This window comes from Camelus ferus, chromosome 8 (assembly GCF_009834535.1).
Source record: "Camelus ferus isolate YT-003-E chromosome 8, BCGSAC_Cfer_1.0, whole genome shotgun sequence".
Taxonomy (NCBI): domain Eukaryota; kingdom Metazoa; phylum Chordata; class Mammalia; order Artiodactyla; family Camelidae; genus Camelus; species Camelus ferus.
The window spans coordinates 58,992,607-59,012,407 of NC_045703.1; the positions used below are offsets into that span (position 1 = coordinate 58,992,607).

General features: G+C 44.6%; 1 protein-coding gene across 1 annotated transcript in view; it reads left to right on the forward strand.

Annotated features, from left to right (window-relative positions):
* Positions 1 to 18,789: 18,789 nt before the first annotated feature.
* Positions 18,790 to 19,801, forward strand: part of UST (uronyl 2-sulfotransferase) — a 385,158-nt gene continuing 384,146 nt past the window's right edge. The window contains exon 1 of the mRNA XM_032485118.1: positions 18,790 to 18,915. Within this exon, the coding sequence (XP_032341009.1) occupies positions 18,897 to 18,915 (19 nt within the window). The 5' untranslated portion in view covers positions 18,790 to 18,896. The remainder of the gene's footprint in view (positions 18,916 to 19,801) is intronic.

Here is a 19,801-nt window from a genome sequence, read left to right on the forward strand (position 1 = left end):
AAGTTCCTTTTCTTGCCAGAGCTATTTGTTGCTTTTACCTGTGAAGAACGATAGATCAACCAGATCAGTGTTCATCATTCTTCACTTTAAAAATTCTCTCTCAACTCCACATTTCCCTGACCTAGATAATCCCCCCGCCTCCCGCCTCTCTCTTGCCTTTCACAGACTCATATCTGGAAAAATACTCCTACTCCCATAGTCTCTCCTTCCTTACCCTTCATAGGTTCCCCAGCCCACTGCTCCCTGATGCACCTGAGGCCACCACTGGAAGCAAGGCCCTGATTTCCAAATCCAGCGCCCACGTCCCTGTCCCGACCTCCTCGTCCTCTCTGTCCCTACCTCGCTGCCCTTCCCAAGTTTCTGCCTCTCACTCCTATGCTCCCTGGTCTGCCTTTCCAGCAGCACCTCTCAGTGCCCCTCCCCAACCCGCTGAACGGTCAGGAACCTCAGACGTCCATCCCAGGGTCTCCTCTCTCCCACAGCGATCTCTCTGTTTCACCTTGAGGAGCCCACTTAGAGTAAAAGATGGAATCCCAAGCTTCGATTACTTAAGAAGAAATGTAATGCTTTTAACTAACAGGATGCTTATTACAATAAGAGCAAACCACATGTTGACACCATCCCAGCTATTTTCTTGTTAGGTTAAACAGGCCTCCTCCGCCAACATCTCACTTAATTTCTGTTGTTTAAGTCACCCAATCTATTGCATTTTATTTTGGCAACCCAAGCAGACCCTGTAAAAACATAGAGCAGCTCACGTCACTCTTTTGCTCCAAATCCTCCAGTGCCTTTCCATTTGAGTCGGATAAATTGCGCGCCATGGCCTGCCAGGTTCTGTGTAATTGTCTCCCGTTCCTATAATTAATTTCAATTGACTTCTTCCCTTAATGGAAGCACAAGAGATTGAACCCAGGACCTTGTGCACACCGAGGACGCACTCTACCACTGAGCTATACCCCCTTGTCTCCCATTTCCTATGTGGTCTCCCCCATCATTATGCCCTCTGTGTCTAATTCAGCCACACAGGCTTTCTTATTGGTCCTCACACAGAGCAGTCAGGATCTCACCTCACCTTTGTAGGGGTTTTCCTCACTTGGAACACTCTTCCCCAGAAAATCTGCATGACTCACCGTGTCCTGGCCTCCTCCCATTGGTCTCTGTTCAAAGGGAGATCTCTCGAAGTCCTGTCCTGACTCCATCACCTAAAATTGCACCCTCTCCTAGCCTTCATCTGCACCACTCCTGATTCTCATACCTGCTTCCCCTCCCCCTGGCCCCCGGGAGGCGTTGATCACCTAACACACTATAGAATTTCTTTCTTTGTTACGTTTATTGCTTCTTAGCTGTCTCCTCATGCTACAGTTGAAAGTCCAGGAAGGCACACGTTTCCTCTCTGATGAGTCTGAACCTCTACATTTGACACATAGTATTTGTTAAATGAATGACTGTCCCTGAATCACAAGCCCTTGAATCCTAAATGTTAAAGCTGGAGATGGTCTACTTTAATCTCAGTTTAGGGGTGAGGAAACAGACCCACAGGGTGATAGTAGCTGAGGTCATATGCAGATGGCTAGTGGCAGAGTAAATCGATAAAAAGGCAGACCCTCTCTACCTACCAAAGGCTTCACTGGAGCACGTGAGCATCTGTGCCATAGAAAGAAAACAGCAAACCAGAAGATCCCAGAACTGCTTCCAGCAAACAAGCCCTTGCGGAGTGACTAGTTGCTGCAGCTTGCGGCCACCAGAGGGCACTGATGGGCCAGATTGAAGGCCGAACCTGACCCTGCGGAGGGCTAGAAGTGGAGGAGGAATGCACTCGCCCAGCACAGCGGGAGGGGCAGCGGGCACCACCAGCGCCAAAAATGAAATTCGGCGGCGAGGAGGAGGAGGGAGAGCAGGACCTCCACGACTCTCCAAGTTATCAGCGAGACCTTGAGTCTCGTAAACCTCCTATTAAAACGCCATTGGCGAATGACGGTGGAGACTGGTGAAATTCACAACCCACTTCAGTAAACACTGTGGGGCTCCTGTCTTCCACCTGATCACTCCTTTAATGACCGGAGAGGGATGACCTGCCTGTTTGCTGCTCCTGGTGGGGCTGAGTGTCTGTGTGTGCACAGGAGCCCTCCTGCCTGTCATAGGAGCAAGCTGGGGAAGGAGGTGTTCAGGTGACCCTGAAACAAAGTCCTCAACTTTAGGTGTCAAGCAATGAGATGGAAAACAGGCTCATTTTGGATTGAATGGCATTTCATTGCTCGTGGCCCAGAATAGACTGACATTATAAAAGCAGTGGCCAGAATGCAGTTGGGATGCTCACTGAACTCTGACGTACAGGACAGCATTTGGCCTTCACACTGCGACCGTGCGGTAGACGCAGTGATCCCCATTTTACAGCTGAGGGACCCGCAGTCACAGAGGCGTAGGTGGAAGAGATGAGATTTGACCTTGGGTTATTTTATTCTGAGGCCTTTGGCTTAACCACTACTGAATAACTCCCTGGTTGTCAGCCTGAGCAGCATATTAAAATCACCTGGTATATTAGTCTGGCGTCACCTAAAGCAGCAGAAGCAGTAGGAGATGTATATTAAGAAATGTATGGTGGGGGGGAGGGTATAGCTCAGTAGTAGAGTGCCTGCTTAGCATGCACGAGACCCTGGGTTCAGTCCCGGGTACCTCCATTATAAACAAATAAATTAATAAACCTAATTACCCGCCCCCCACCAAAAAAAAAAAAAAAATGTATTGACCAGATTGGCTTCTGCAGTCAGGAGGGGCTGGCTGGGAAAGTCTGACATCCGTGGGGCATGTTGTCAGCAGCTGCAGGCTGGGACCCCAGGGCACGAGTGGCAGCTGCTGTCCACAGGCAGGATTTCTCCCTCATCAGGGAAGCCTCAGCTCTGCTTTAAGACCTTTCAACAGAGTGAAGCAGGCTCGCCCAGAGTGAGTCTGCCTTACTAAAAGTCAACTGATTATGGGCTTTAATCGTATCTGCAAAATACCTTCACAGCAATACCTAAAGTCATGTTTGATTGAATAACTGAGGGATAGAGCTGTCTGGGTTCAGGCTGCCGTGACACAAAACCATAGAAATTTATTTCTCACAGTTCTGGAGGCTGGAAATTCGAGTTCAGAGTGTCAGTACTGTCAGGCTCCATTGAGAGCCTGTTTGCAGGTTAACTGCCAACTCCTCACTGAATCCTCACATGGAAAGAGAGAAGGAACGAGCTCTCTCATGTCTTCTACGGCACAAATCCCATTCCTGGGGGCTCCACCCTCATGACTCATCTAATCCTAATCACCTCCCAAAGACCCTGCCTCCTGATACCATCACAGTGGCGGTGGGGGGTAGGGTTTCAGCTTATGAATTCCGAGGGAACACGAACACTTAGTCCTCAACAGGAGCCTGGCCAGGTTGACACATTAAGAACACCATTCTACTGTGAAAGCTTTTGAAAGTAGGCTCCCTGGTCCCCACCTGGAACCAGAAGTGGAATTGGTGGACCATATGGCAGTAATTTCTTCCTAATAGATCAATTCCTCATAAATCATTCAAAACCACGTTTGAAAGTGCCACAAATTGACTGGAATTCTGTCCGAGGACTTTTTGCTGCCTTCATACACGCTTCTCTGTTTCCTTAAGTATGTCATTCATCTAAAAAAGTTAAGAGAATACTGCTGACCACCTTGAGCTTGTTCCATCTCCGAAAATAACTAACCAGTTTGATCTCCTTTACCAATGTGGGATAGTCTTTTTCTATTCAATTTAATTGCCTCCATCCCCACTTGCTCAAATTACAGGGCATCCTATATCTCTCCCTAAGACAAGCCTGAAAAAAAATTGACCAAGAATCCCAGGATTTACTCACCTCAAAGATTCTTGTCTTGCTTCCAAACAATAGGCTAAGATCAGAGCCAGAGAAGTCAATCACCTACAGTCAGTCTCCAACTTCCTGCCAGCATAAGTTCTTTTGCAATAGGGTTGTTAGGCAGTTAGATAGAAATGAGCACTGGGCTGGGAGAGAGGAAGGGGAAAGGAACAACCCAGAAAATAACAGCACGTCTGCACTCAGGATAAGGGACTCCAGGAATTTTTACTTTCTCTAAATGAGGGCCAGCAAAAGAAGCCAGTTAAAGTCAAAACGCTGCAGCTGCGCATAAAAGGACCCGCCATAACTTGACCCAATGAATATGCACAAAAGGGGATGGGCGTGCCAGAGCACAGGGAACCTGAGTTTTCAATCAACCTGAGCACAAGGAACCTGAGCTGTCAATCAGCCTGATCACTCAAAGAACCTGAGCCAATTAATCACTCACGAAAAGGCCTCTAAGCCAGGATATAAAAACAGGAGAAACAGAGGTGTGGCGCCATCTTTACTCTCTGGGACTGGCCCGCTCTCATTTCTCGGGAGTGAACTATCTTTTACTATCTTTTTACTTCACTAATAATAATCTTGCTTATATCACACTTTCTGTCTCTCTTTAAAAATTCTTTTTTGGGGGGGCATGACCAAGAATCGAGGTAATTCTTATTGCCCACTTCCTGGTAACAGGGTCACTGTTGGAAACTGTGTCCCAATGATTCAATTGCTCTCACCACTCCCAGTGAACCCAAAAGCCGCAGTGATTTTTTTTTCTTTTTTTGGAGGGAGGACAAAGGACAATCTCCAGGTCTGTCTCTGAAGCTTAAAGCCTCCAAAGGGGGTTTACTCAGTCCGAAAGATGCTCTCTTTGCCTGGGTGGCCTCTTGGGGGGTACTTTGGGGCTCAGTCAAACAATCGGCCAAAACCAGCCCTTAATGGACCTTCCAGTGAGAGAACTGAGCTCAGGTTATCATCCAGGCTCATGATCCCCCAGATCTGGGCTCCTGGTTGGGGGCCCTTGGTGTCCTTTCCGGTCCGACCCATCTCCGTCTGTCGGAGATGTTCCATCACGTTGCACTCTCAGAAGGGAAGAGGTTAGGGGGTTACACCTCTTTCTTTCCCAGGTGGCAACCTGGCCCCTATTCAAATTTACCCACACTCGCAAAGCAGTCATGACTGCTTTACATAACAAGGGATATGGGGAGACAGTCATTCAGGCCACAAGTGGCCCAGGGTAATTAGTGGCTACTTGCCTTAAATCAGAATCACTGGGAGGTGCCACTCATATGACTGCCCAGGGGAGGCTGGTGTATGATCCTTTTTTTGGGGGGGGGGGTCAGCTTTTAAAGGCGAAAGACTTTAAAAACTCTTACCTATTACCTCAACATCTATTTACATTACTAAATTTATGTTACTAGATCATTGTTACTATAATTTAGATCTAACACTAACAAAGATATTGTCAATAAATCATTTTTTTTACATTAAAAAAAAGTCCTGCTTAGTGAGGCTTCTAAGTCTCTGACTCCCCAGAATGGGAACCCTGGTCAGAACTGAGTGGAGTCACACGACAGGAGTCAGAGACTTGACCAGGCACTGGGCTCCCCTCTGGTAGTCCCTCCTTCCAGGCCTGGTCTGTGTGCAACTGGGCTGGGGGAGTAGACCTGTGAGGGGGGCCCCGGTCTGTGAGGATGCGGGCCCACCCTCAGAAGGCCAGGTGGGTATGAGGCTGATCCGGAAAAGCAGCTGAAAGCAAGCCGCCCTCCCCAGCTTCTCTGTCCCATTGATACGTGGTAGGTCACAGCTTGGGATGTTCCACCAAGGCCGTGATGGCACCTCAGAAGATGGGACCATGCCAACCACTTGTGATCTCCTGTAGCTTTTTCCCAGGTTAATTTCAGTCCTTTCCCCTCTGGCCAACACCAGTCCTCACTTAGCCCCACCTCTTGGCTTCCATCACAGGTGCCAAGTTGAAATCTCTTTCGAAGGAGTGTTTCTGAAGCAGTGGGCAATGGTAGGGCTGGGGGGAAGGACAATAAAGGGAGAGCGATCAGACATTGCCCTAGACCTGGGACCTGAGCCTTTGATGAGGGAGTCCCCCACGCTCTGCTTTGGGCTCATCATCAGAGAATGGCTGCCTGCTCAGGACGGACGAAGGCCTCACCTCTGAGAGCTGCAGCTCCCTGTAAAGGCCTGACATTGTCTGCAGGGCAGATTCGGTGCCATCTCACTGGACACAGGGACAGTGTATGAATTTCTTCCATCTTCTTCGGGGAGGTTTCCAGAAGTTTTCCAAGGGCCCTTTCAGCTGTGGTCTAAACGCAGGGCCTTGGCACCTCTCCAGGGAGGAGCCTCATTTACTTTGGCGCCTGGGCACTTCCTATTTCGTCCCCGGCTCTGAATGTATGGGATAGGGCTTTGCTGGGCAGCGCCGTAGTAATTCTCTGTGCTGTCAGGACAGACGGAGACAGCGGCTGCCCCAGCCACGGGAAACTCCCATTCTCACTTCTCCAGAGCTCCTCCCCTGTTGGCTTTGAAGGGGAAGGGAGCTTGCCCATAAAAGAACGTTTGACGAGGGGATCATGCTGGTCGGATGGTAGAGGATGCTGCAAACACTCACATTTTCCTTGCAGATATATCTCCACCCACCCCCACCCCCACCCCCTGCCCTGTCCAAAATTAGAGAAAATGGATAGTGTTCATTTTGGGGAATGTATTCAAAAGGTGCATGAAAGGGTGATTTTCACAAATCAAGAAATCAAGTTTTTTCTAATGCTGAGCACAGCCTGGAGAGGCCATATAGATGCCGAAGGCAGGGATGCTGGTTTTGCTCAGCGCCCTCTCCAAATGTACAAATTGGGTGATTAATTTACTTTTATTTTATCAGGGGGAAGAAAGGAGGACGTGCTAGGACCCACTATTTACCACAGCCCCTCTCAGGTACGTGTTTGCTCCGTGGGTGCCGTGAAGGCGACCAGCTGCGCTGCCCGCCGCCCAGGTTCCCCTCTCAAGCTTCTCTGGTCCATCCTTCCGCCCAGGAAGCAACGGGTCAGCGCTCGGAAGAGATCCCAGACGCTCTCCCTCCATCAGTGTCCGCGCAAGCACCCCCGCGTTCAATTCGAAGGCCTCGTCTGGACGGCTGGTCCTGCCCCCTGTCCCCGGAGAGCAGAGCTAAGCCAGCGGAGGGGACGCTGCTTCCCGGCTGTGGCGGAGCGTCGGGGCTGCTGCGGCTGCGGGCGTGGTGGCTCCGACGTCCGAGTTGCTGTCACTGTTTCCCGCGTTCATCCCCGGATGGTGACTTGCTCACTCCTCTCAGAGGGATGGCACCACAATTAGTTTTAAAATCCAGATGCTTTGTGGAATTTTGTAAGCCGTTTTATCCCCGTGTTTTACTTCTTGGCTTTCTTGTCGACACCGGCAGGGAGCGGGGCTGGAGAAAGGTGTGCTGGCCGTGCGAGGTGGGAGAAATTGAGAGCTGTCTCAGGGTGATGACCAGAAATTTGGCCCCCATTCTCTCCTCTCGGCACCTTGATATATGCTTCTTATATTTATGCATGGGGGGGAAACCCTGAGAAGGAAAGTAACCTGGCATTTTAATAACTTAAAGTAAAGCATTTTGAGTGTCAGTTTTTCTTTTTCTTTTCTTTGTGTGTGTGTGTAAGTGAAAGCATTCACTTTGACTGTATCTGCCTCACCTGCATTCTTCACGCCCCCCAGTTTTATTGAGATATAACTGACATATAACATTACATAGTTTTAGGTATCCAACAGGCTACTTTGATATTCGTATATACTGAGAGAAGTGATCACCACAGTAAGTTTGGTTAACATCCATCACTTCGCAGAGTTAAAAATTTTTTTCTTGCGGTAAGAATTTTTAAGGTCTACTCTATTAAGAAACTTTCAAATCCTGTCAGGGTTTTTTTCTTTTCTTTTTTTTTTCTTCTTCTGGTGGAGTTTTTTTTTTTTTTTTTTTTTATTAAGGAGGAGAACCAGCCCTCCCTGCCCCTGTTCTCACCACACCCAGGGGACTTCTGAGGCTGTGTAGTTACCATGAGACACTGTGATGATGTGTCTACTTGTCTGTTTCTCTCGCTGGACTGAACTCACAGAGGGCAGAGACTGAGAACTTAGCATGATCTCCCCAGCACCCAGCACCCAGCACAGTGCCTCCTCGCACACACCAGCGCTCAACAGATACTTGTTGGATGAACAGAACATACAAGTAAAGTATGCCAGCATTTTTTGGTTTGTTTTTATTTTTTAAGAGGCTACCCCAAGGGAGGGTGGAATTGGGCAAAAAGCAAATGTACAGCCTCCAAACATCTTCTGGTTCTGGATTTCAGGACACAGGTCTACAAGCCCCCAAACACAATGAGGAGAGTCAGCCTTGTCTTTATCGTCACCAGCCTAGTGGTCAGTGGGTCAGTCGTCCGGTCCAGCACCACCCATGCAAATACACGAGTGTTTCCTCCTTGATTGCCTCGCTTGGCCAACGCGTGGGCAGGACCACGTGACCCCGCCACAAAGACTCTGAAGCCTGCCATTGTATTCTCCTGTGAGCGGTCATTGTGCAGCTGGGACCTTCCCTTTTCCTCTCTTTTAAGGCCCCGTGCATTTGGGTTTTGCACACTGCCCCGTGCAGAAGGCAGCAACCACGGTGAGTGATGCAAGAGAGGCTGCCACAGCACAGCGCACGCGCATCAGAGTGGCTGGCACTTGTGTCGAGGTGATCCTTTCCCCGGTGTGAGCCGCAAAAATACCCGCCTGGTGAGTAAAGAGGCCTAGGTCAACCTCAGGCTAATGCTGGAATTATTTCTGGACAAGGGTTCTGAACTCAGAGGGTCCATAAACTTGAATAGAAGAATTCTGTCCTTTTCTTCCCACTAACCTCTAACTGAAATTTAGCATTTTCTTTCAATTATAAATGTAAGCCACATTGCCAGTAATAGCATCATCTGTGAAATTGTCACAAATACAAGCTACAGGTATTTCCACGTCACTTCATGGTGCGTACAGATCTCCTGCCGTGTCTTTTCCAGTCACTGGTACTTAGACATTGACTGAGTATTAAATCCACTGGTCAATCTTGTTTTTTGAGGCACTCATAAAGAAACACTCCTGTTATATAGGTATTTGTCAGGGTTCTCCAGAGAAACAAATCCAGTAGGGACTTTATTACAGATAAATGTATTTATTATGAAGAATTTGTTCATATGATTAAGGAGGCTGAGAGGTCCCATCATCCGCCATCTGCAAGCTGCCATCTGCCACCAGGAAAGCCAGGAACTACCCAGCGGTGCAGTTCTCAGAACTGAAGAGCCAATGGCATTAAGTCCCAGGCGAGGTCAGAAGACAGACAACATCCCAGATCAACCATCAGGCAGAGAGAGTGAATTCTCCCTTTCTCCACCACTCTGCTCTGTTAACCCCTGATTAGACTGGAGGAGGCTCACCCACACTGGGAAGGGCAATCTGCTGTACTCAGGCTATCAATTCAAACACCATTCTCATCCAGAAACGCCCTCACAGAAATAACTCTTAACCAAATAGCTGGGCATGCATAACCCAATCAAGCTGACACCCCAAATTAACTCACACACTTGTAAAAAAAATTAACTAGCACACTATATCATGAACTTGGCTTTTAAAAAAAATCTTTGTTACTGTATTTCAATGTCATTTGTAATTCTATGTATTTTGTTTTGTGTGTGTGTTTTAGAGAATACTTAAGAACTAAAGGTTTAATTTTAAAGTGATATAAAGAAATCATGAAAAGGATAAAATAATTATTTGTTTATAAAAGATTCATTATAAGGGTCCTTGGAAGAATAAACTCAAATAGATTTGAATATAATTCAAATCATAAAAATATGATTTACAGGGGGGAGGTTATAGCTCAAGTGGTAGCACATCCAAGGTCCTGGGTTCAATTTCCAGTACATCCTCTAAACATAAATAAATAAATAAACCTAATTACCCCCCAAAAATAAATAAATAAATAAAATTTTAAAAATATAATTTACGACTAACTTTTCAGGCGTACTATGCATATGTGTACTTTTACCTTCAATGTTAAATCTGCTGATATTTTGTGCTCACCTCAAAGTTAAATAAAATAAAAAGAACAGTAATTCTATATAGTTTAGATTATATATTTTAAAACATTACTTTGAGAAGATATATGCAGGCTTCACCCAACAGCCAAAGGACTTTGTGATAGCAAAAACTGTGAGAACAACTCTGCCACATGGCCATGAGCCTCTGGCCTCGTCATTGGGGGAAAAAACTACCTTCTCAAAATTCTGTTGTATATTCTTTCAGTGCATTTAAAGGAAGGAAGCGTGTGTCAGTTATCATTTATTGCCCCTCAACTTTAAATTTTCCTTTCATGGCTTACTCCACCAAAAATCTGCGCATTGTGAACTTTTCTTTTTTGCAGCTGGTATGATACTAAACTTTGTCAGTAGAGGGCGCTAGAGGGACCACTGAAGGAGGAAGGGTTTTCTCTTCCTTAGCAGAAACCGAGCTGACTGCACACCAGCCACAGCCCGCAGGTACCTGCAGAGGCTTCCAGCTGCAAGACTAGGGGTGAGGGCTGTTTCCCTACAACCTCAGCCCTGTAACTGGACAAGGTCTAACCTGGGGCATTTCAGCAAACTAATCTATCATCCACTGGGCTGCAAGCACACCTTCCCCAATTTGGGGAGGAGGCTTCCTGTATGCACTAACTAGAGCTGCTATAACAAAGTACTGTAAACAGGTGGCTTAAACAACAGAAATGTATCATATCTCAGTTCTGGAGGCTGGAAGTCTGAGATGAAGGTGTCCATGAGCTTGGTTCCTTCTGAGAGCCGGCAGAGAATCTATTCCATGCTTCCATTGGTGCTGGCAATCTTTGGAATTTCTTGGCTTGTAGGAGCATCATCCCAGTCTCAGCCTTCATCTTTGCATGGTGTTCTCCCTGTGTCTGTGGTGGTGACCAGATTTCCCTTTTCTTATATATATGACACAAGTCAATTTAGGAGCCCATTCTACCCCAGCATAACCTTATCCTAACAACTAATTACATCTGCAGTGACCATACGTTTATTCCAAATACCATCACATTCTGAGGTACTGGGGTTTAGGATTTCAACATGTGGATCTGGGGGACCAGCTTAACCCATAACACCTCCCTTTTAAGTTTGCTCCTTTTCTCAGTATTCTCTCAGCCGTAGGGTATTCTTCAGAGATACTTTCGCCCCTTCATAGCTAACACCCTTGTTACTATGTAATTCTTCTCTATGTTAAACTTCTGTCTCTTGTCTGAACCCTAACGGGAACTAAAGGAGTATTTTAGGAGTAAAGGGAACTAACAGAGTAGGTGCCGGACACTCTGCTCTTAATCTCTCCTCAACCTTACCAGGTAGGGATTATTCTCACGTCCATTTATAAAGTGGTTCTGTAGCTTTCCTACATGCCACCCTTGGTGAGTGGCAGTGCTGGAGCTCAAACTCAGTTGTGGTTTTGTTTTTCATTTTATTTGGAAGGCTGAGCACCCTCTACTGCCCAGTGCTGCTTCCATACTAAAGATGTCTGTGTGGGTCTCCAGCAACCAGGTCTTGGCTCCACCATGATGGTCACAGTCTCCATCCAGAGGAAATGCTGGCTTCATTCATCCATTTGCTCATTTATTCATTCAACAAGCATTTGCTGTGTATGTTGACTACTTCATGCTAGGACCTATATGCTAAGGGACACAGAGAGGGCCGAAGCCCTGATCTCCAAGAGCTGAAAGTAAATGGCAGAGGCTGACAAGGGAGAGACGTGTGTTAGATGCTGTGGGAACGCGTCTCTGCGAAGATGATGCCTAAATTGAGGTTTGGAAAACAGCAAACCAGGGAGAGAATAAGGGAAGGACGTTTCTGACAGAAGAAAGTGCTGGAACAGGGGTGTGAAAAGAACAGGGCATGGTTTGTTAGGGAGACCGTGTCAGCAATGGTGGAAGGAAGTGAGAACATGAAACCTACAAAAATGATTACATTTCTCAACTAACAGGATTCTTATGCCCTTAAATTGCTTGTGGTCCAAAAACCATGCACAGTCATGATCCCAGAATGTCAGCCAAACCTGGAGAGTCTGGATGTCCTAGTGTGGAAAATGGGCATAATTATTACCTCATAAAATGAGATAAACTGTGAAAAGTGCACACCTGATGTTAAGACCATTGCTGTGAACAAGGAGGAGCATTATCACTCTGTGGCTCTCTGCTGGGCCAACCTGGAGATCCTAGGGTTAAGACTTACCTCTCCTAAGCAATTCTTGAAAAGTGATGCTTTGTGATATCAGTGCTCCCCTGACGTTTTTGACCATCCACGCCTGTCAGTTATAAAGTTTTGAATGCACACTATAAATACAGGTCTATTGATTTATTGACAGATTATGTAAGTATATCACAATATCAAGTACTATACCTGTAATTATATGAACGAGATTTAAAAGTGTAAAACAAAGATAATAAATAATAATTGAAATGAATTGTTTTTACTTTACTTATCAGTGGTGCCAAAAGCCCTGGACTGATATCCCATCAGAAATACCATTTTTGGGGAGAGCACTCTGATTATATATAATTCGTTTCTGAAAATTGTGATTTACATTTGGTGATACAGGGATTTGAAAGATTATTTATAAGCTTGCTCTTAATGGCATAAGCAGCTGAAGTAGATCAGATCCCTCACAAAGATGAAACGGAAGAAGTTATCCTTGGCTGAGGTTATGATAACCATCGGTAGCTTAGCGAGGCCAAATGGTGCTTGACAGCAATATAATGATGCCCTGCTCCCTAGATTTGCCCAGAAATGAATAAATACATATAAAACTAGGGTGTATTCATGTGTTCAATGTTGAACAAATCTAAGAATGTTAACTCAGTACAAAATCAAAATGAAAAATCCTCTTACTGGTGTTTTTGCTGCTCCCCCGCAGCTGACACTGAGAACAAAGGAACCTTTGCACCACTTCGCCATCACTGGCTGGGTCTTCTTAACGTGGCAGCGGACTTCCCACGGAGCAGGCGAGTGATCCCAGGAGAGCCAGACAGGAGCTGCAGGAGCCTTTCCTAGCCCCATCCCCGAAGTTACACACAACTGCTTACGTTGTATTCCATTTGTCACCTGGAACAACCCCTCAGCCCCGATTCAGAGCAGGAGGGAACTACCCAAGGCACAGACACCAGGATGGCTGGGGGCTCTGAGCCTGGCTACCACCAAACATGGCAGAAAAATGAGAATGTGCTGAAAAATAAACGTGTATCTGTAACAGCTGGAAAACAGAGACTCCAACTTAGCAAAGTAACAGAGAAGTCCCAGGATGACACTGTGTAGCAGGCTTAAAAAGCAGCCAGATTGTGTGAGGAGGACGGAGGCGGCTGGGAGAGAGGTCTCCAGGATAAATAGATAAATAGACGACCTGATGTACTTAACTGTTTTTATACATTGGTTGATAAAAAGATAAACTGAGGTGTATCACAAATTTTAAGAATTTCTTGGAGCAAAAATCAGCTGGAATCTAGTAGTGCCAAACAGGAAGTGGTCAGGGTCCCTCTTTGCCAGGGGACAGGGGAGACTACAGAAAGTGCAGCAGCAAAGAAAGGAAATTATTTGATTGGCTATAGTTTAAAGCCTACTTGGCTGTGATTGGTTGTCCTTAGCATTTTGATTTTGTAACCTTGAGGCACTTATAGGCTTAGCTTTTGGGTCCCTTCCATAAGCTGCCATGGTATTAGAGTTGCCTCAGTCTAAATGCCTCCTTGTTTAATTTAACAATATACCAAATTATTATAAAAATTATAATATGTACAATTTCAATAATTATAGGGGAAAATCAAACTTTCAATACATAGAAAACTGTAAAGGGAAAAAAATTATAGTCTAGGAAAACAAAACATTTTACAAGAAAGACAACATAATAATTGTAGGTTACTTACGTTTTGCACTGACTATCGTTTGCATGAATGTACTAATTCCAAAACCTTTATTCATGTAACTACATAAAAATGGGATATAAATATTGGGAAGATGGCAAGAGAAGAAGTTGGGATAGAAAATACAGAAGCACTAAATCTTCATGCAGCATAACAGAAAATCAATAGGTAATGTCCAAGGTTGAAAAAACTCACATAAGCAAACTACTCAGAAATCTAGAAATGAACATCAAACAAAACACTTAAAGAATTTAAAGTCATCTCCTTGGGGATCAGAACCAGGGATGGAGGATATGGAGGGGTGAGGCAGGGACAACAGTTTTTATGTATTTTTTTAATAAACCATTTAGTACTATTTAATTTTCTTTGCTCCTACAAAAAAAGACTAATTCAGACAATATGTATGAAGTAGAGCTTCTATGACCTAGCAACTAACACCTCTGAATTTCTACATCATGCTTTAAAATGACAACATTATGGCTGCAAGTTTATCTGGAGAGTAAACTGCCACTGTGATGAATATAAAAATGTTTTTACCAAGCCAGGTGTGTAGTTATGGGAACTAAAAAGGATTTAGAAATACAAAAATAAGTGACCATTTAAATTACCCATTAAAAAATAAGTATGTTCAACCTTTTCAGAAATCATTGTGTTGGCCCCTCAGTTGCACATTTCCCCCCTTTTCTGCCTATTTCGGGATTTTGTGCCCCAGGACCGCAACAGAGCCTCCCCCCACCAGGATTTCAACACCTATGCTTCCCTGCACACCCCTCTCCCAAGTCAGACGAAATCCTTCTGCTCAACTCCTGTAGCACTGGCTCCACACTTCATTTATGACATTTTAAGCTTCTGCCTTGTATTATTTATGTCCATGTCTGGAGGACAAGGTCTGTGTTCCCATTAGACTTTATTCTACTCATGAGCTTCTAAAATGAGTGGCTTCTACAACAAGATAATATTAACTCAGTGCAAAATTGAAATGAAGATCATCTAAGCATTGTCTTTGCCGCTCCCCTGAAGACTGACACCTGGAACTGTGTCTCCTTTGCACTCCATTTGCTGGATATTTCAAACTCATTTTTTTTGGTTGCCAGGTTATTATAAGCAGCAAGCACCCTTATCAAAGCTTAAGGCAGCCCATGGTTATCGTGCAATGAAAAGGGTGGCTTTTAAAATTTATTACCTGGAAGCTTAGAGTTTTTTTTTTTAATTGACGTATTGTTGATTTACAATGTACTTTTAGTTTTTGGTGTATAGCAGAGTGATTCAGTTATACATATATCTATATATATTTTTTCATATTCTTTTCCATTATAGGTTATTACAAGCTATTGAATATGGTTCCCTGTGCTATACAGTAGGACCTTGGTGTTTATCTATTTTATACATAGTAGTGTGTATCTGCTAATCCCAAACTCCTGATTTAGCCCTCCCCTACGTTTCCCCTTTGGTAACCGTAAGTTTGTTTTCTATGACTGTGAGTATGTTTCTGTTCTTTAATAAGTTCATTTGTGTCATTTGTTAGATTCCACATATAAGTTGTATCGTATGATATTTGTCCACCTCTGTCTGACTTAGACTTCTCATTAACATCTCCAGGAAGCCAGAGGCCACTGGGGGACGTTTCAATGAACACTCCGGTCAATAGCTGGCTTTCTTCAGTGATAAATTCAGGTCAACATTACTCCTTTATCCTACTCACGTGCTATAGCGATGAAGTAACTGAACGACATGCCAAACACGGGCCTCTGCCTGGACAGTCACTTTGAGCCAGATTTACCTGAGTTTGATGCAAGTGTGACTGATTAAATCATGCATAGGTCTAATGTTCTCACACGGAAGACAAAATGTGCATAAAATGTTAAGATAAGAACAAAACTCAAGGAAATGTTGCGCTTGCTCCGAATTGGCCAAAGCTCAGCTCCCCTTTCCTTTAGAGACCCTGATGGCCCACGCTTCCTCCCTTCTGTCTTGGGGACATTTTAGGAGAGGCTGAGAAGTGAGTGCATTGAGGTCAGCCCTCTGAAGACATAATCTGGGATGCCCAGGTGGGGTGTCAAAAACAATTCACTGGAGTAAAAGGTAAAAATATTAAAACTTCTATTTGTATTTAATTTTATACTAAAAATAATTACCCATTACTAACACTGATGTCACCCTAGGTCCATATGTCAGACACCCCATGTCACTTGGTGCCCTGAGGAAATAGTTCCACCACAGTGCTGTGGGGGGAGGGATATGTGACAAGGACCCTCATTCATTTATTCTGTGAAGAATTTCCAAGGTGTTGCTGCTCCTATGTGACTGTGGAAATAGTTTTCAAGATATAACTTGAAACAAATTTAACTGAAATGACCCTCACAGAATAGACCAGTGAGCACTAGTAATGCAAGTGCAATGGACAGCCAGAAAATGGCAGAGAGGACCTGTGGTCTCATGATGATCTGATGATGCTATAATAGTAAGATAAAAAGTAATGATCATCTAATTTTATGTTATAAAAAGTTGGTCAGAGAAATACAAAAATTTCAAGAAAAGACTCAAAAGAGGGATTCACATCCATGATCTGTAATAATAACTCTGAACCTAAGTATATACTGTGCCTTGGGATATTGGCTATTAGCTATATAAAGTTTCCTGGAAGAGCAAGACATTTTCAAACCGAGCATCTAGAGTGTGAGGTCAGACCTTTGTAATTGATACACTGAAGGGAGTGATATTTATTTCTAGAGTTCTAAATAGTATGCTTACGGAACTGTTTTTTTTTTTTTTTACTTGGATATTACCTATTGATTTTCTGTTATGCTAGGTGAAGATTTAGTGCTCCTATATTCCCTACCCTCAATTCCTCTCCTGCCAGCCTCACAATAGTTATATCCTATTTTCAGTTAGGTCAGTAAAAGGTACTGACATTGGTATGTTTTTGAAAATAAAATTCATTGCAAAACCCAAGTAATCTGCTATTATCATGTTTTCATTCTCACAAAATGTTTTGTTTTCCTAGATTATAATTGTTTTGCTTTCTATATACTGAGACCTAATTTCCACCCCCATCAGATTATTTATATCTCAACTAATTTTTTTATGCTCAAGCATATCAGGTGGTGTATCATTTTATTATTGTTGCTTTTTCCCAGAGACACCCCTCCCAACACCCTCCATCCTCACGTACAGTCTGGACTGTGCTTTTGAAGCCTGCGGCACTGTGTCACCCTGTGTTATCCTAGGCTTAATAGGGCACTCGATGGAAAAGTGATCGGAGTAACATTGTCAGGGGGTTGGTTAATCACAACAGGGAATTTGGATTTCATCAAGTCATTGGAAGACCATATGAAGTGAGAAGATGAAATCTGTTTGATAGAGTCATTACACCAGAGCAACCCAGGGTCAAGAAGATCATGTCTATAGGGAAGTTCAGCGCTTGGTTGCAGGCTGCCCTTCACTGGAATCACCATCCATACCCTGAGGCTATGAAAACAATGACTTGGAATAATTCAACAAACACTGGTCCCAAATCTAATGCTGAGGCACTTACAATGGGAAGAAAACAATCTTTGATAAAAAGTTAGGGCCAAAGAAATGTTCAGTGTCACAGAAATTCATTCTTCAGGACAGTGTAAATCTCTAAATTTCTCTGTGCATTTCACACTTCCCCAAATGCATGTCAGAACAAGTATTTATTTAAAATGTAAACTTTGAAGTTGGAAATACAGCTGACCAGAATCATTACAAAGAGAGATTATTAAGACAATTTGAACTTCGAAGGGCAGCAAGAACAGGAGAAAATTTGTTCTGGTGGCCACACTGCAGCAGGCAGAGCCAACGGAACCACCTCTTCGACTCCCCCATTCTTTGGAGCCCCCCACCTGCTTTTGTCTTCTATGCTTTTGCATTTATATTGTTACAGTTATATTATCACAACTCTCTTACTGTCTTATGCTACTTTGTAATTTTCCAGTGCTTTTACAAAAGTCCTATTAAGCCTTTTGACAGCATGTAGGGTAGACATAACGTAGATAGACAGGGTCTGTGGTGGAATTTCCATTTTATAGGTTAAAAATCAGGTTAAGAGGTTTAATGGTTTGCTGAGCATCCCCTCACTGGTCAGCAGCCTCAGCAGCCGGAAGAGTAGTTTTCCAACTGTCAACAGTGCTTTAACTCTTTCTCCCATGACTCCCTGTCTTTCTTTCCCATCTCACTTTCAATTTTTTTTTCCTTCTTCCTCAACATGGTATCTGCATTATAACTGAAATCTATTGCTTATCATAAAGTTCGTTTTCTGTTGTTGATGAATAATTTTAAATAATTAAAAATAATTATAAAATGATCTATATTAATAATTTGTTAATATAATTTAAATAGAAATTAAAATGTAATTGCAGTTTATTGCATTTTAATAATTAACATTTCATTATTTTAAAGAATTAAAATCTTGAAATAGTCAACAGTTTTTAGACTAAAAAATTTTTTTTTTCTTAAAAAGCTCGTCCTTTGTACTTGCAGGTGGTTCTCAACTCTCTCCCCTCCACACCATCCTGAGGGTCATGGGGTTATTGATGAGGGGGGCTGTCACCCCTGAAGCAGAGTCCAAATGGGTCACCGAGAATCTCTCACCCACGTGTTTCTGTTTGAGGTTCATGTAAGTCAAGTTCAGAAAACTTGATTCTCATATTTTGAATGTATTTAAGAAATTAGGAGGGTGGAACTGAGGCATGGTTTATCCACTGTCCCAGAAGACTCCTTGATTTACAAAAGGTAGCCCCACAGCATTTGTGTAACCATCAAGCTAAGTGTATTTTTAATTCAACACAATTGTCATCAATTCCACCTGGGAAAGTCACCAGAGTTTCCCGGCTTATTTACTCGGCGGCTGCCGCGGGGCTGACCCAGCCGGGCCACAAGGGGGAGCTGATGCGCTTCGGCAGACGCGGGGGGCGCTCGCACCGGCCGCTCGGTGGAAAGGGTCCCGGAAGCTGCGGCCCGCGAAGGAGCAGGTGATTCTACGGAAATGAGGCCGCGCGCCCTTGAGCTGTGTAGTCTTCGGGCAGAATGAGGACCCTTCTCTCCCGATGAAAATTGGCCCCAGCGGTAAGCCCTCACCACGTTATCTTTTCTTTATTGGTTCATGTTTATCGAGTCCGAGGGCCGCAAATAAAAAACATCCGCGAACACTTGGCCGAGCGTCTTGACAGACACTTCTCCGTAATTGACTGTGCCCTGCGGCCTGAATTCCGAGTCACAGGTTATTCGCCTGGGGGCAACCTGGTTTAGGTACACGTTTAAGTTGTACTTTAAACAAATTGTTTAAAATAGATATCGACACTTTAGAATTAAGAAAGCCCTGATTTTCTGTTTCTTTTGAAAAAAAAGATATTCTTGGCAGCAATGACCCCAGATTCCAACAGGGCGGCAGTGGGGCTGGACTGGGCCCGGGCCTGTCGGTTCACCGCAGACCCCACTGGCTAACCTGGCCTCTGCAGGGGCTCACCTGGTCACCATAGATTTAGAGTGAGCCTTTCCTGCCCCGAGGTTTTCCCCGTAAGGGCCTCACGCCCTTCCCAGCGCAGGCTGTGTGCTTTGGGGGGTCTGTATGTGTCGAGAGGAGGTCAACCACTTCCCAATGACTTGCTTACCCTTGAGTCGACACTTTCTTTACCAATTTCCTGAGGTGTGGCCGACTCTTACCCTCAAATATACCTCTCTCTCCCCTAGTCCTCTGAATAGCTCATCCCACCAGCTACGTGGTCCCCGAACGAAACCACTGACCTCTCCCCACAGACTCGATGCCCATCAAGTGTAAACCTGGATCTTAACCAGAAGAGTAACGGGCCGCAAAGCTGCCCCGGGGCAGTTAGCGCTGGAGGGTTTGGGGCTGAGAGCGGCTGGCACTGCGGCATAAAGCGGATCAGAGTGTAATAAAACAAAAATGAAAATGAAAGCGGTGGGGAGGAGGAAACGAGGCTGGGAGGGCAGG